This window comes from Sus scrofa, chromosome 13, assembly GCF_000003025.6.
Source record: "Sus scrofa isolate TJ Tabasco breed Duroc chromosome 13, Sscrofa11.1, whole genome shotgun sequence".
NCBI lineage: Eukaryota > Metazoa > Chordata > Mammalia > Artiodactyla > Suidae > Sus > Sus scrofa.
The window spans coordinates 16,395,717-16,411,504 of NC_010455.5; the positions used below are offsets into that span (position 1 = coordinate 16,395,717).

The window sequence follows — 15,788 nt, forward strand, 5'->3', positions numbered from 1 at the left end:
CTCACTGACTTTGTGCAAAACAAGGTATGAGCAGTGACAAGTCAAGATTACACCGGAGGAGTTCCCATCATGGCTCAGTGGAAATGAATCAGACTAGTATCCATGAGGATGAGGGTTCAATCCTGGGCCTTGCTCAGTGGGTTGGGGATCTGGTGTTGCCATGAGCTGTGGTGAAGGTTGCAGACGTGGCTTGGATCCCATGATGCAGTAACTGTGGCGTAGGCTGGCAGCTGTAGTTCCAATTCAACCCCTAGCCTGGGAACTTGCATATGCCACAAATGCAGCCCTGAAAAGCAAAAAAAAAAGGATTACACAGGAACCTCGACTCCAGAAATAGGTTCCAAGGGCAGAGCAGAGAGATTCAGGGAACAACCAAAGTAGGAAGGATCCAGGGCTGATGGGGCCTGGAGCTAGATTAGAATTTTCCATTTTCAGAAGGAGCAGCTTAGGCCATATGCTATGTCCCACTTGGATTTCTAAGACCCCTGGATAAAAGAAATGTATTGGACCAAAACCTCTTTTTATCTTCATGAAATTAGATCCTGTAATTCTAAATTATGAAATGGATGCCCTGTAGTTTATTTTTTATTTTTTTAATTACTTAATGAATTTTATTACATTTATAGATGTACAACAATCATCACAACCAAATTTTATAGCATTTCCATCCCAAACCCTCAGTGCAAATTAGCTATTCTCCACCATTTGCCACCTCAAATGTTTATTGTTTAATCCCCTCCCTATTTTTAAGCTGGATAGAATCTGCAGGCCTTCAAATAAATGGATTTTATGCAAACAGTATAACTGTTTTATTCCAGTGCTCTGCTGACCTTGAAGAATTCTCTAGCTTTTCCGCTTTTGTTTATTTTTTGTCACAGGATTCTCTCAAGAACCAAAGCCCTGTTATCCATAATTTCCTTATCACTCTATTGTAAGCTTCAGCAGAAACCACTGGGGATTTTACTGTGTTACGAGAACCTCCAAATTGCATGACAATCTTGTTTTACAAGTTTCTTATCTCCTTTTCATTTGTTCAGTTGGTGGTCACCAGTGGCTTACAATGTCACCAGAATCTGTGGAAAGAAATAAAAAGTTTTTGTTCTGCAGGCTCCTTATCTACAGTTCTCTTTGTGTTCTCCAAACCACTGGTGATTTGTGACATCATTGGATTCTTGTGGTGTAACCATAGCCACTCACAAAGATAATCTTGTAATTGTTCTCTCTTTGTTCAACATAGTTCTCCCACAGTTTTCAGGGACACCATCCCTCCTGTATTGCTCTGAAATTCTGACCGTATCAGGTGAAAATCCTGAATTATTCATTTTGCTGAGAGATTGTCTAGTTTCAATTATTAGCCAGGAATATAAGTACTAAGACAGCTTGAAAAAAAACCAATCCACGAGGTTAAATGGTGTCATGATGAGGAAACAGTATCATAAATTCATAAGCAGTAATAAGTACATCTACTTATATGCTTTTTCAGGAAAACATATCAATCAATTTAAAATGGTTAAATACAGGAAGAAAGCATAGATGAAAGAGAATAATTTTTTAAATTTGTTTATTCTTGTAAGATAAATGAATTATTGAAGGTAGTCTTATAAACAATAAGTTGACATTAAGTGGAAACCTAGTATTATTAAATTATATTTGTAAATAGTAAGCTTCTGCTATTTAGAAAAAAAATGGATTCTGGATTCCAATAAGTTAGCATAAAATACAAAAGTCCCAATATATAAGATGCAAAAAAACATCTTATGAACCGGTAGTTGATAAAGGAGGAAATGAAATGTCAAAAAACATGGAAAAGTAAGCAACAGTAAATCAACCCAATACACACACACACACACACACACACACACCCCATTAAATAAGGTTATTGGAATAGTACATGTTGCTAACAAAGGTGTGGGGAAGTAAACATTCTCCATCACCAATGGTGTGTAGATACAATCCAAATTTGTGAAAGTGTCACCTGGTTTGCAGGATGGGCCATCAAGACACTTCAAAAACAGCTCTACTCACCAACCAAACAGTGACAGTTTTGAGGAGCTATTCTATGGAAATATTCAGTTATAACAGAAAATAGATCTTAAAAATATTCAGCCTAGTGTTCTTTGTAATGTCTAATAAGGAAGGATGATTAAATAAGACATATCCATCTATAAACCATAATGTCATGCAGTATGATGTCCTAAGTGCTTAAAATAATTAGGAAAAGATTATATATAATCTTAAATCATAAGAGCAGGCTGTAAACATGCACTATGGAGTTTAGTATCCATTATGAAAAAAATATTTATGAAATATGGCTGTAACAAGTACAAAACAAGTGTGCTGGTTTCTGGTTGTCATTAAGGATAATTTCTATTTTAATTTAGCCTTCTCTAAGTATTCAACAATGAGCATGATTTTTATAAATTTTTAAATGTTACAAATAGATTCTTAGAAAATGACTAGTGTCATGTTCTTGTTTGCTTGTGGTAATAATGTGTGATTAGCTTTTTTAAAAAGGTACTGAGAAATATTACCAGTATTAACAAAATATTTGGAGACCCCCTAAAAATGATTTTATTTATTTTAGATTTGAGGATTATCATCAACTTGCTACTTCACATACCTCTTGTGAGAAACAAAATAGTTCATACCTAAAGTTTACTTGCATTTGAATTTCTGATCAATGCATGCTTGACTGGCCTTGCATTGTTCAAGTTTTAATCTGTCTTCTCACATGCCATTCACTCATGAGAGAGTGATCAATATTACCCTTTTGTGGCAAGGAGATTAAATGAGAGCTTTGCAGTAGTCCAAATTAAGTTACCAAATATGTGGAAGGGTAAAGTTTGAGGTTTTAGGTTTTAAAATGGGATAAGGATCATACGAATGGAGTAAGGGGCACACAATATTATGTATTTAACCATGTTTTGGCAGTTTATTTGAATATAATAGCTAGTCCCTTTTATACAGTTTACCACCCCCTCCAGAAGTTGAAACTAGATTAAAACTTTCCACTTGTAGAAGGGGGACCTTGAGCCATAGGCCATGTCCCACTTCCGTTTTTAAGATCCCTGGTTAAAGGGATTGTACTAAACCAAAGCCTCTTTTTTACCTTAAAAAAAGCAGTTCTCTTTGGTCCCACATAACCCCAAGCTTTGAAATGGATGCCATGCTGTATATTTAACCTTGATCTACCATTTGCCACCTCCACTGTTGTGACATTTGGGAAAGAGATGGCAGCCATTTGTTGCATGGATTCTGTTCTACTGATCTCTCTCCTCATAATTCCAGCACACGAGGCTCCATGGCCTTGACTGGCAACCACTGGGAACAAAGCCGGAGATGAGTTGTTAATAACGAAATCCTAGCTTCCAAAATATGTCCGCCTCCCTAAAATCTGGGAATGTGCAATTTTTTCATCTATCGCTTTTAAAATTTTAGTTATTTATTTTGCACTCCAGGACGTGGTCTCATATCATGCTCTGGGCCCTTTCTAGATGGGCTGCCTTTTAGAACTTTGTGTCAGCAGAGAGGGTACACGTCTCACCTTAGTAAGTCAAGGGAGGGACCAAAATTATGACGGACTGAGGAAGATGAGAGTACCCTAGGACAGTGTCTACTGTCCTCACAGGTGACATGGGGACCTGATGACGTGCCCAGAGTGGTTACTATGAGGACCGTTGTGTCAACTGTAATTGAGGGGTCATAGTGCCCGAGTGCTTGAAGGCAGGACATGGGACACAGAGTGGGCACGTCCAAGTTTTAGAGCTAAGATTCTATTTTATTTTCTTTTGTACTTCATTGCATTCTTTCTCATGCTCTTTTCATTCAAAGATTCAGTCCCAAGACAGGATTATGATACTCCACCAGCTGTTGTGTCAGGTAGGAAAATTCTAATTACTTTAAGACTTGATTGGAGGGGAGAGATGAAGCTTGCCTGGTTTTCTCCAAAACTCTTTAAAGCAGTGATTCTCAAACAGTAATTCTAACCAGGTGTTTGAATTTCAGTTACAGGGTGGGGAGTTAGCATATGTGGTCCAAAAAGTCTATTTAACACCCCAATCCAGTTTTGTGTATGGAAAATAAATATCTTACTTTTTTGGAATGAAAAGTAAATGCTCAAAAACAATTGATCTGGGAAATATACACGGAAAATAGAATCTATGTTCTGTGTATCAGGGATGTTTGGTGTTGGAAGAATTCATGAGACTTTCTGGGAAGTGGGAGAAGGATGTTTATCAGAAGAGGGCACAGATGAATAAAAATAGTTTGAGAAGCACTGCTTTAGAGACTGGAATTCTTCTGGAATCAGAAAGTCATCCCATTTTGCTTGTTCTGCACCCAGCATAGTGTCTGACACATAGTAGGTCCTCAATGTAATTGTTGAATGAATCAAAACTTCACATTTATTCCAAAAATGGTATTTTGGATATTGAAGGAAAAGCTGCCAATGTTCCAATGTACAACAGAGTGGCAGAGGTTGATTTGAGAATCTGTAGTGTCTTGAGCCTTTTAATTAGTGATATTTAGGTTGCTTCGGGAAATCCAGTGGTGCAGGTTGTCATGCAGTATACATAAGTGAAGACCCGGGGTTTCGTTTTGAACTGCAAGAGCTTGTACTCTCATCTTAATTTTGAATTTTGGTTTCTTGCCAAGAGAAAAATGGGCACAATTTTTCATTTTTGTTGATTTTAACTCAATAAAATACTGGCAGCATGAAGGGCTTTGAACTCTTTCATCCTTTGATGTGTCAGATGATGAGAACATGAAATCTAAACCAAGAAAGGGCACTGGAGAGACAGAGCAAGAGACGAAGGCCAGAAATAGAACGAAGGAGCTCATGGGGCAGCAGAGTCTGACAACTGAATGGTAGTTTTCAAGCAGAGAACATCGAGTTCTTGGCCCCCCGGTGTGCTTGACCCAGCATCTGAAGGGTAATCCTTTTCTCATGTCCTCTGGACTTGTTTAGTTATGCTCATGGCTAAATACTCCTCGTAGAAGTTCAGTTGAGAAGCACTGAGTTAGCTTTCAGCTGTGATATTACTTCGGTCCTCCTGGAGATCTCCATAAGGTGTCATTAATTCAATATCATTTAACTTTCCCCAGTGTGTGCTACCTATCATATCTTAACATGTATGTTCTATTTAGGATATGGGATCCCTGGGAAGATATTTTCTCTAATATATATAGCCTTTCTATAACGTATGGCACCTTTGTTTAGACAAAAGGTATCTAGATAATTTACCAATGGATAATAATGAAAGACACAAACTAGAACTTTCCTTCAACTAGGTGTTCTGATTTCACTTTCACAAACACAGTGAAAAAAAGCAATGAAAACATCGAAAGAGCTTACTAGATATCAGTCATGGGTCAGGTTCTACACAAATCAGTTTGACAGCACATCTGGCTACAGACTAAATTCTCACCTACTCATTCCATAGTCAGATGCCACTGAACGTCCTTGAGCAAAGAGGCGACTAAATAAAAGAAGGGCTTTAAGAAACTGAATCTGGCAGTTTTTGTGAGTGCTTGAGGAATAAGAAACAGTAATTACACAGAACAGTTAGAAAGCTCAGATATGATATCATTAGACTAAAATAAGTTCTATGATCCCAGTGGAATACAAAGGGACTGAAATAGAAGTGAAAGAACAAATAACATTGGGGAGATTTTACAGTTCTTTTCCCCTCGGAAGTTTGGGTTAGTGGTTTGCACAGACATCTTTGTCCTCTTAGTCTGCCTCTGAATGAAAATAGACTTGCCTTCTTTAAGTGTTTCTTAATTGTCTGGTGGGCACAACTTGAGTGACAATGGAAAAATGACATATACTTTTCCAAACCCTTGACCAAATCAGAAAATTGAAACAGGCATAAAGTGTTGTAATGGCCTCTTCCCATATCCCCCAGTATGCCAGTGTTGGATGGCTCCAATAATAATCAGTTCTCTGCCAATGTACAAGACAACTAAACTGCTATGATGTGTTAGAATAGTTTGAGATTCATCTTGATGGTCTATAGAAACAAAACCCAACCTAATTTCATTCAACCAATATATCAAACATTTACTGGCAACATTCAAGAACTGAAGATACCAAAATGAATAGAAAATATATCATCAGTTAAAAATATCATTGTCTGATTTGCCATTGTTGTTGTTAATGATGATTAAGTTTAAATGTATGAAGCATGGAGAAACTAAAATCTAGAATCTAAAATGAAGATTGGAAACCCTCAGGAATAAAGCAAATCCTGAACTTAACTTGAAAGGATGAACTTGAGTTTACCAGTTGGACAAGAGTGGGGAATACACATGAGGAGAATAAAACAGGAAATGAAACTGTAGGTGGTGATGAAATGATAGCAAGTCATCGGATGGGGTTTGGAAGAAGCAAAACATTATGTTGGCAGGCACAAAGGCTGGGCCAGCATAAATCTGATTTAAGCAAGGACTTTTTCCTCTTTGAGTCACATGTTACCTTGTTCTTTTCTTTATTCTAATATTATTTATTGGAAGCACACTGTGTGATAATCACTGTGTTGGACTCTAGGAATACAAATTCCTTTCAAGAACCTAGGATCTAATTAGGAAGTTAGATACAAGCAAGGGATTACAACACAGTGTCATAAGTGCTTCCTTTTGGACAAATACATGGTGTTTAAGTTTGGAGAATCTTCAGTAAGATGCCTGAGTTCAGAATCTACTTAGGTCACTTACTTATTGGGGAGCCTTGGGGAAATTACATAATTCCTATATAGTGTAGATTACTTATCTGAGGAAATATTAGTTACCTCATAAGGCTGTTGTGAGCATTAGATGAATTAATATAGGTCACCTACTTCGCATAGATTCTGGCATAAAATAAGTGTTCAAATGTTATTAGCAACATCAATGCTAATTATTCTTGTTATGAGATGTTCAATAGGATAGGGATGAATACAGAGAGATGGGAGTAGAGAAAATGAACCTGGAGAAGAGAAATAAGCTGGAGCCATGTCACCAGATATGGTACCTTGAACTCCATTCTGATGGTATTATATGTAGGTTGAATTTGGAGAGTGGCTTGATTACTCTGAAGATAAGATAGAGAATGCACTAGAGAGAGACAGAACTGGAAAACAGGGACCAGAACTGAAGAACCCACACACAGAATCCAGTTGATAAACGTTTGAGATGAGAAGGAGATAGAATACACAGGACTTGATAACTAGTTTGATGTCAGAGTAGAAGAAGAGGAAAGAGTTAAAGGTAGTGCCTAGCAACTCAATGGCCAGGGAAATCCTTTTCCAGGATCTGAACCAGAGGAAAGAGAATCAAATTTGGCAGGAATGAAGCTGAGTGCAACGTTGTACACTTTTGAGCTGAGATGCCTGTGAGGCATCCAAATGGACATAATCTGTAAATATTTGGATGTGTGTATCTGTATCTCAGAAGACAGTTCTTAGGTAGAAATGGATTTTGGAGTTACAGTTATGGAATTAAGTCTTGACACCCATAGAAAGTGCTCAAAGTAAAAATAAGTAGGCAGATCCTTGAAAATAAAGAATGAGCATAAAAAGTAACTTAAAGATTGGAAAAGACAGACATAAAAGGACAACCAAGGTATGAAGTTTCCAATGAAATCAAGGGAAGAGAAGATTTCAAGAGAAGACTGTCTAGTAAGAAGAGTCCTGAAAAGAAGCCATTGGATTTAGTTCCACAGAGGTCACTAGCCAATCTCATAGGGCAGTTTTAAGGGAAAGAGCAAAGACAGTGAATATCTTGTGAGGAAGTAGATCTAATAACTGTTGGAAATGGTACCTTCAAAAACGGTACCTTCAAAATTGACTTTGAAGAGGAAGAGATAAGATAACAGAAAATGAATGGAAAGGGAACTGATTGATTTACCCTTTTTTTAATGGGAAATATTTGGTCATGATAGGAGGAAGCCAGAAAAGAGTTCTAATGCTTGGAGATGTCATTAATAAAGGGGCTGACTGGTAGAACAAGGTAGTTGAGGAGGCCAGACATCTTTTTTAGGAATGTAGAAGGACAGGAGGAAAGGATGATGTGCCTGCAAGTCAGTTTATAAATGTACAAGTAGAAAGTCAAGTGTCTGGTTTCCTATGTGATAAATTCTATTTGTTTTTACGTGAAGGTGTTAAGTGAATCTGAGAATAGGTGAGAAATGGCTTGGTAAAGGACTTAAGGAGAACAAAGATTTGGAAAACTGTAGAGGAAGAAGGCCAACCAGCAGTGCAGAGAAAGCTTGAGGGTTTAGTCCTAGGGGTCCGTTTGAAGCTATAGACTCTGGAGTTTTGTAATACCAATCTGCGAGCTTTGGTTTTACACTGTAGTGATCAGGAGCCAAGAAGGAGAACAGGTGGATTGATCTAGGGCTGAGGTTTTACTGAATGGAATGAGAAAGAGGGCAATGTGTGCTGACATTATTGGCAAGAGCATGATGGAGTAACAAATTGCCATTTTCAGGATGGATAGAAAGAGAAAAGAAGGCAGTAAGGGGATGGGAGAAAAGGAGAAAGCAAGGAAGATAGAGGCTCGAGGTCTCAAGAGGTGTACAAAGTGGTCAGAAGTACAATGCTTAGACTTAAATTTGGGATGATGAACTATTTCTCAGCAAAGTCAAGGTCTGAGCAAAGTCATGGGAGCAGATGGCCACAGCGGATTTGAGGTGAGGCTAACAGAGCTTAAGGAAATCTATCAACGTGAGTATAAGAAGCTCCTATATAAGTGGGGTATTTCTATATGTCTAGATTTTGTTTTGTTTCATTGATTTGGTTTTTGAGATTAATAAGATGTGGGCTAATCATCAGAAGGAATGTCCCAAATATAGGGGATCAGTATAGAACATACTTCTGGAACATGTCAAAAAGACACTGAAGACTTGAACTCTCAGTATTTTTAAGAATCTGGTATTTTCTGGAACACTTGGACTATACATTGAATTGAAGGCAGTAAAGTGTATCAGATCAGGATTTTTCAGAATGTGATTTCTGTCTCACCATGATACTGGAAGTGATTTTAGGTGTATAGGAACTAAAACTTTTTATTTTTACTTCAGTAGCTATGTAGACTTTAATGTGAATTTGAATAAGTTCATCAAATGCATGGCTTAAAATATTTTTGCTTAGGAAGAGTTTACGGTAAATAGTTAAGCAATGAATACATTTTTTAAAATTCAGGAAGAACAGAGCTAATAAAGCAAGAGGTGATATCCAGAAGAATGTGGTTGAAATGCGGGGCATGAAAATTTCTAATTTATTTCCCCTCTTCTTGTCCAAATCTCTGCTACGCCTTATCCAGCTCATTTCAAGGAAAGAGAAGACTGAAATCACCTTCTATGTGATCATGTAAAATCATGTGTCTATTCTCTTTTTAGTATTTCTTTTCCCTACAACTCTTTAAAAGATCCTCCTATTCTAAAATGAAGAGTAAAACATCATTTTTTTATGTTCCTAGTCAGATTTTATGAGTAACATGGGAAAATTACAGAAAAATTTATCAATTTTTATCTCAGTTGCTTTGAACTTAGTTTCCTAGAAGAGCATCATGATGAAATCAAGCAAAGGCTATGATGGACAGAAAATGAACTCAAGTAGAACCACAATTCATTCTCCTTTTCTAAAAACCTTAGAGTTCAGAATTTACATATGTTTGCAAAAAAAATGAAAAATGAAAAAAAAAAGACCAAAAAACTGCATTGACAGGAACCCATAGAACTTTTGGACATATGTTCATTCTCTGCCATATTCTTTCTACATACCAGCTAAAATAGATTAAAAAGAGTCACTGTTATCATCAGAAAAACTTCAGGACAAGGTTTCATGGGAAAAAAAGCCTACATAAGTCACCACAGATTTTCACTCATTGTGATTGAATAGGAAGTCCTTAAGTGTCAGATTTCTACCCAGGAGTTGTGCTTTAACAATGAAGTCTTTGGCTCAGTGGTTAGCCAATCTGACTAGTATCCATGAGGATGCAGGCTCAACGCTACGTGGGTCGGGGGTCTGGCATTGCCGTGAGCTGTGGTATAGGTTGCAGACATGGCTCAGCCCACATTGCTGTGGCTGTGGTGTAGGCCAGCAGCTGCAGCTCTGATTTGACCCCTATCCTGGGAACCTCCAGATGCCACAGGTGCAGCCTAAATAGATAAAAGACAAAAAAAATGAAGTCTTTTGGAGTTCCCTGGTGCCACAGTGGGTTAAGGATCTGGTGTTGTCACTGCTGTGGCTTGAATTTGATCCCTGGCCCCAGAAGTTCCACATGCCACAAGAACAGCCAAAAAAAAAAAAGAAAGAAAAAAGAAATCTTCACTTGATACTTTCCCTGATTCATACAAAATTCATTGTTAAAATAGCATGCAGTCTTCCTACATTGTTTTGCTAGTCAATAACATCAGTTCACATTGGAAAGCCTCATGAATTTCGAATCAGTGATGTCCTACCAAAGATTTGGTTGAAGCCCATCTTTGTACTACCTCTTCTTGAGTGGGTGTTACTTTCTAAAACTCTTCCATAATTTGTTGGGAAGTGGGGGGGATGGTGTTTAAATTCCTTCAAAGAATAAAATAATTTTTCAAGCTCTAAACATTGGTCTTCATGGATATCATGAGCTAATTACAAATGATTTCCATCTCTTAATTAAAATTAGGTCCATTAGTACCTCCAATTAGCAACAATTAGCCATTAAATTGTATTTACTGTAAAAGGCCTGACAAAGAGTTTGAAGTGCTCCCACAGCCATGCATGAAAATCAGTTTCATCTCTTCATTCAGATATTGTGCATCTACTTTGATTACCAAACTGCATTTGTTTAAGTGTCCTAATTAATTGATTTTTTTTTCTTTTCAGTAACAAGACTTTGTTCTACTTATTATTCATTCATTCAACTAATAATTACTAAGCTCCTATAATTTACAAGGAGCCAAGGCTAGATGGTATAGAATAGAGATGCATTACTTGCCTTCAAAGAACATAGACTCTACCATCAAGGGACAGAGTTATAAGGAACAGTCACAAAACTCAGCAGGTGACATATCAGAAGAGCAGTCCAGAGTGGGACTTTGTACATACTATTTGTATAAGCACTGACACATGGTAACATGCCATCATTATGTTCCCCCTGTTGCATTAATATTGCTCACTGCATTACAAAAATGAAATTTTAAAGACTTTTCCTGTGGGACCACAATTTTTCATGCCCTATTCAAGGAATTGATAACTATAGGGAGCTTATACAAGTAGTCCATTTGCTCTGATATATAAACATCACTGTTATTTAGCCCGATTTCTTTTTGGGGGAGAGGAGGGGCATGCGATAGTAGGATACAAAATGCTACGCCTTCACTTCTAATCCAGCAAATTTCTTCCATAAAGGTCTAGAAGTAAGCATTTTCGGCTTTGCTGGACATTGGCTCTACGTCACAGCTAGTCAATTCCTGCCTTCCAGGGTGAAAGTAGCCCCAGCTCATGTGTAAAGGGATCAGCATGCCCCAATAAAAATGTATTTATAAAACAAGGCAGCAACCCAAATTGGCCTGTGGGCTATGGCTTGACCATCTATGCTCTAATCAATGTATTTTCATAAGCATTCCAAATTAAATACTGTTGCTGTCATTCTTTATATTAAAACCATGAAGTTCATTTCCTTTAAAGTTAGCATTTGTATGCATGCTTTTTTTAAAATTTTGTGAAAGGCAGATGAAATGTCAGCAAAGCAGAGGCAGAGAGATGGAAATATGGATTGAGAGAGATATTCCGTAGTGTTTTGGTTGGCACAGCATGATTGATTGTAGGACTGAAGTGTTAAAACATGTTAAGTGTATTTATATTTTTCACTTGTTCATCATATATTAGTTTTCTGAGATTTATTTGTATGTACCAGCAACAGGGGATTATCAACTAGGAAAATCAAATACATATTGTATTTAATATCCTCTTGGCAGCCTTTAGAATTCTATACTTTTAGCAGTTAAGGGAAAAGAGACAGCATCCCAACAGATCTGTAGTAAAAATATATGTTATGTCTTTGTCATTCCACCTGGGCCAGTACTATTGTCACTGTCGTGGTTGATTAGTGTCCAGGATGTTATCCTTGATTTACCAGTGCTAGTGTTTCTGTTCCCCCAGGATGACTGCTTTTGCAAGCATTGTATTCTGCTTTGCACTCTGACAGCGAGGGGAGGTTTTCCTGATTTTATCTAAAGGGCAGGCCTGGAATGGCTGGAGCTATGACTGCCCTTCTGTGGCAAGGTCAGAGCAGATTCCCATGGAAGTGCAGCATGAGCATCCATGGATGCTGCAGGAGCATCCTTCAGTAGGAGGCAGCCATGGGCTTAGAGCAGCCACAGCCACAGCAAGGGGTGCCCTGAGTCCTTCAGCCTTCTGGAAAAGGCAGTACCTGTAGAAGGGCGGCAGAGGAAGAGAGTGTTTTCAAGACAACAGTAGATTTTAAAGGAAGCTAATTGCATGTACAGGAATTGGCCCATCTGGTGCTGACAACACATTGTTCCCTTTTTAATCAAGTGCACCAAGTGGGCACTCGAGGCTCCTGTCAGAGAACCCAACCGTGAATTGACTAGGATGGAACACTTGCCAAAGGCAGGCTGGAGACATCTGATTCTGGAGAGAGACCTCCTTGCAGGCATGCTAGCATTTCTCTAGACTCTATGTTAAATTAGTTTATCAAAAAGCAAAATACCTGAACCATATAATTGCACATCCCAGTAGAAATTCACTTTCTCAGGATGAATTTTACATTTTAACCTCTTCTTTCTTAGGCAGATGATAGAGGACACAGATACTTAAGGAGCATCAATAGCTTTTTCAAGAAGCCACAGGGGATGTAATTGTCTGTAATTTTACCTAGTATCCTTTATAAAGAAGCAAATGATGACTGCTTCTTGAGTTCAGTGCCTCAGCAAGTAACTCTCTCTACATGAACAAATGTACTTCTTTTGAACCGATGTTGTAAAATACATAACAATCTACTTCCCTTTTGGCTTTGTCAGGACGATGGGAATTAGATGGACTGCATGGCAAACATTCCTGTATCATGTTCTCTTTTGCTCTCAACTGTCCTTTGATTTGCTGGTGCTTTTGATTGTGCTTCTTAATATATTGCTTAATTTTGTAAACTCTTGATGAATTCAACTTGGAAAGCACAAATACTCTAATTCCTACAGTAAAAAATAAATGAGGAGTTCCCATTGTGGTGCAGTGGAAATGAATCAAACCAGTATCCATGAGAATGTGGGTTCCATCCGTGGCCTCGCTCAGTGAGTTAAGGAACCAGCGCTTCCGTGAGCTGTGGTGTAGATCACAGACGTGGCTCGGATCCCATGTTGCTGTGGCTGTGGTGTAGGCTGGCAGCTTTAGCTCCAGTTTGACTCCTAGCCTAGGAACTTCCATATGACATGGGTGCAGCCCTAAAAAGCAAAAATAAATAATAAATAAATAAATGAAACACATGCTAACAGGCTCAGGGAAGTTTGTGTGCTATAAAGTCTCAGTGGAAAGATAAAATGAAAGATGATAGTGATTGGTCTAATAGAAAAATAGCCAGCAGGCAGTTTTGGTTCATTCACACACATGCAACTTTGAAGAGGAATAACTATGGTATAACAACTGGGAATGGCTTTTAATGTCAAGAGGATATATAGGATTCCTGATCCCACTAGTTAGTAATTATTTAACAATCGCAGCCATTTAAATTTTCTGAAGCTAACTTTTCCTCTCTTTGAGTCTAGAAACAATGCATTAATACAGCTATATGTGTACTGATAAAAGAATTAATTGAAATGACACATATAAAATACCTAGTTAAGTGCCTGACTCACAATAGATAATTATTTATTGGGGCCTTTTTTTTTCTTCCTTTCCCTTTCCCTACATTCAGGGAACTCTTTTAGTACTTTTGAGGTATCATTAACCTTACATTTACAAAGAACTTGAACTAAAGTAGTTTTTTTTGGGGGGTGGGGTTTCTTTTTTTAAGATTTTTATTTTTTCTATTATAGTTGATTTACAGTGTTCTGTCAATTTCTGCTGTACAGAAAATTGACCCAGATACACACACACACACACACACACACACATTCTTTTTCTCATATTGTCCTCCATCATGTTCCATCACAAGTGACCTGATGTAGTTCCCTGTGCTATACAGCAGGATCTCATTGCTTATCCATTCCGAATGCAATAGTTTGCATCTATTAATTCCAAACTCCCAGTCCATCCCTCTCTCATTCCCTCCCCCTCAGCAGCCACAAGTCTGTTCTCCAAGTCCATGAGTTTATTTCTTTTCTGTGGAAAGGTTCATTTGTGCCCTATATTAGATTCAGATATAAGTGATGTCATATGGTATTTCTTTCTCTTTCTGACTTACTTCACTTGGTATGAGAGTCTCTAGTTCCATCCGTGTTGCTGCAAATGGCATTATTTTGTTCTTTTTTATGCGGAGTAGTATTCCATTCTGTATAGATACCACATATTCTTAATCCATTCATCTGTTGATGGACATTTAAGTTGTTACCATGTCTTGGCTATTGTCAATAGCGCTGCAATGAAAATGCGGGTGCATGTAAAGTAGTATTTTAAAAGAGTTTACCAGTATCTAAAAATAGAAGAAATATTAAGGGAATTAATTTTATGTCTTTTCTATTGGCTGAAGTAGTATACTATTATCAGCTGAATTAATGTAATAAATTTTAAAGCTTTTTTTTTAATTTCCCCAATACATTATTTTTTTTTCTACTGTACAGCATGGTGATCCAGTTACACATACATGTATACATTCTTTTTTCTCACAGTATCACACTCCATCATAAGTAACTAGACATAGTTCCCAGTGCTACACAGCAGGAAGAGATATAACTTTAAACTATGACATGGTGTCTAAAAGCAATTGCTTTAAAAAAAAAAATACACTTTATATCATTAAAAAATAAAGCTTTTTAACATTAGAAATAATATTCTTAAAAGGTGAAAAAATTAAACAGTCATTAGAATTTTGAGTCCTAAAGCATACACATGCACATGAACAGAAGCTAGAAGAGAGTGCACAAAATGATTATCACATGTATTTTTAACTTTTCTGTAAACTCTTGGATGTGTTGCTTTGCAACTTGTAAAATTTACTAGAATTTTTACAGCACAGTCTTTGAACAGATGTAATTTTAAGGAGATATTTATATACCAGGGTAACATCAGTGTATTCCTAGGAAGATGATGATTTTTGATGATTGTGTTGATGACGGTGGTAGCGGCAGTGACCTCTAAAAATTTTCCCACTTCCATCTATTATATCTCAACACCGTGATATTGAAAGCAGAATTAAAAGAAAGAGATAGCTTTGTGTAGGAGCGGCATAGAATTTTTGAGCCATTCTGTGGTCTAAAGCCACTGTTAATTTTATGTGAATTAATTATCCACCTCTCTACAACCAAGTGACTGCTGCCTGTAGCATTTTCATATCAAAATCACATTTCAAAGGACAGATATTCTGTTGCTTACCTGCAGCACTTAAAACAACCTGAAATCTTCCCACTTAATGTGAGACTTCCAGTCTCTTGTGGTTGATAGGATTAATATCATACATTTGAAACTGAGATCAAATATAATATACTTTAATTACATACAGACATTAAGTTAAACTTCCACAATTTTCAGATACAGATGTATGCATACATGTATATGTGTGTGTATGAAATCTCCTTCATACTGGAGATGATTCATTTCCTCAAGCTGTAGATCACAGAATATTTATTCCTACCAAAATTATAATGATATTAT

At 37.3% G+C, this 15,788-nt stretch overlaps 1 protein-coding gene across 3 annotated transcripts in view; it reads left to right on the forward strand.

The window, feature by feature from the left end:
* Window positions 1–15,788, forward strand: part of RBMS3 (RNA binding motif single stranded interacting protein 3) — a 1,489,550-nt gene that overhangs the window by 1,426,796 nt on the left and 46,966 nt on the right. For all 3 annotated transcript variants that reach the window (XM_021069971.1, XM_021069970.1, XM_021069972.1), the window contains exon 15: window positions 3,832–3,879. In XM_021069971.1, coding sequence (XP_020925630.1) covers window positions 3,832–3,879 — 48 coding nt within the window. The remainder of the gene's footprint in view (window positions 1–3,831; window positions 3,880–15,788) is intronic.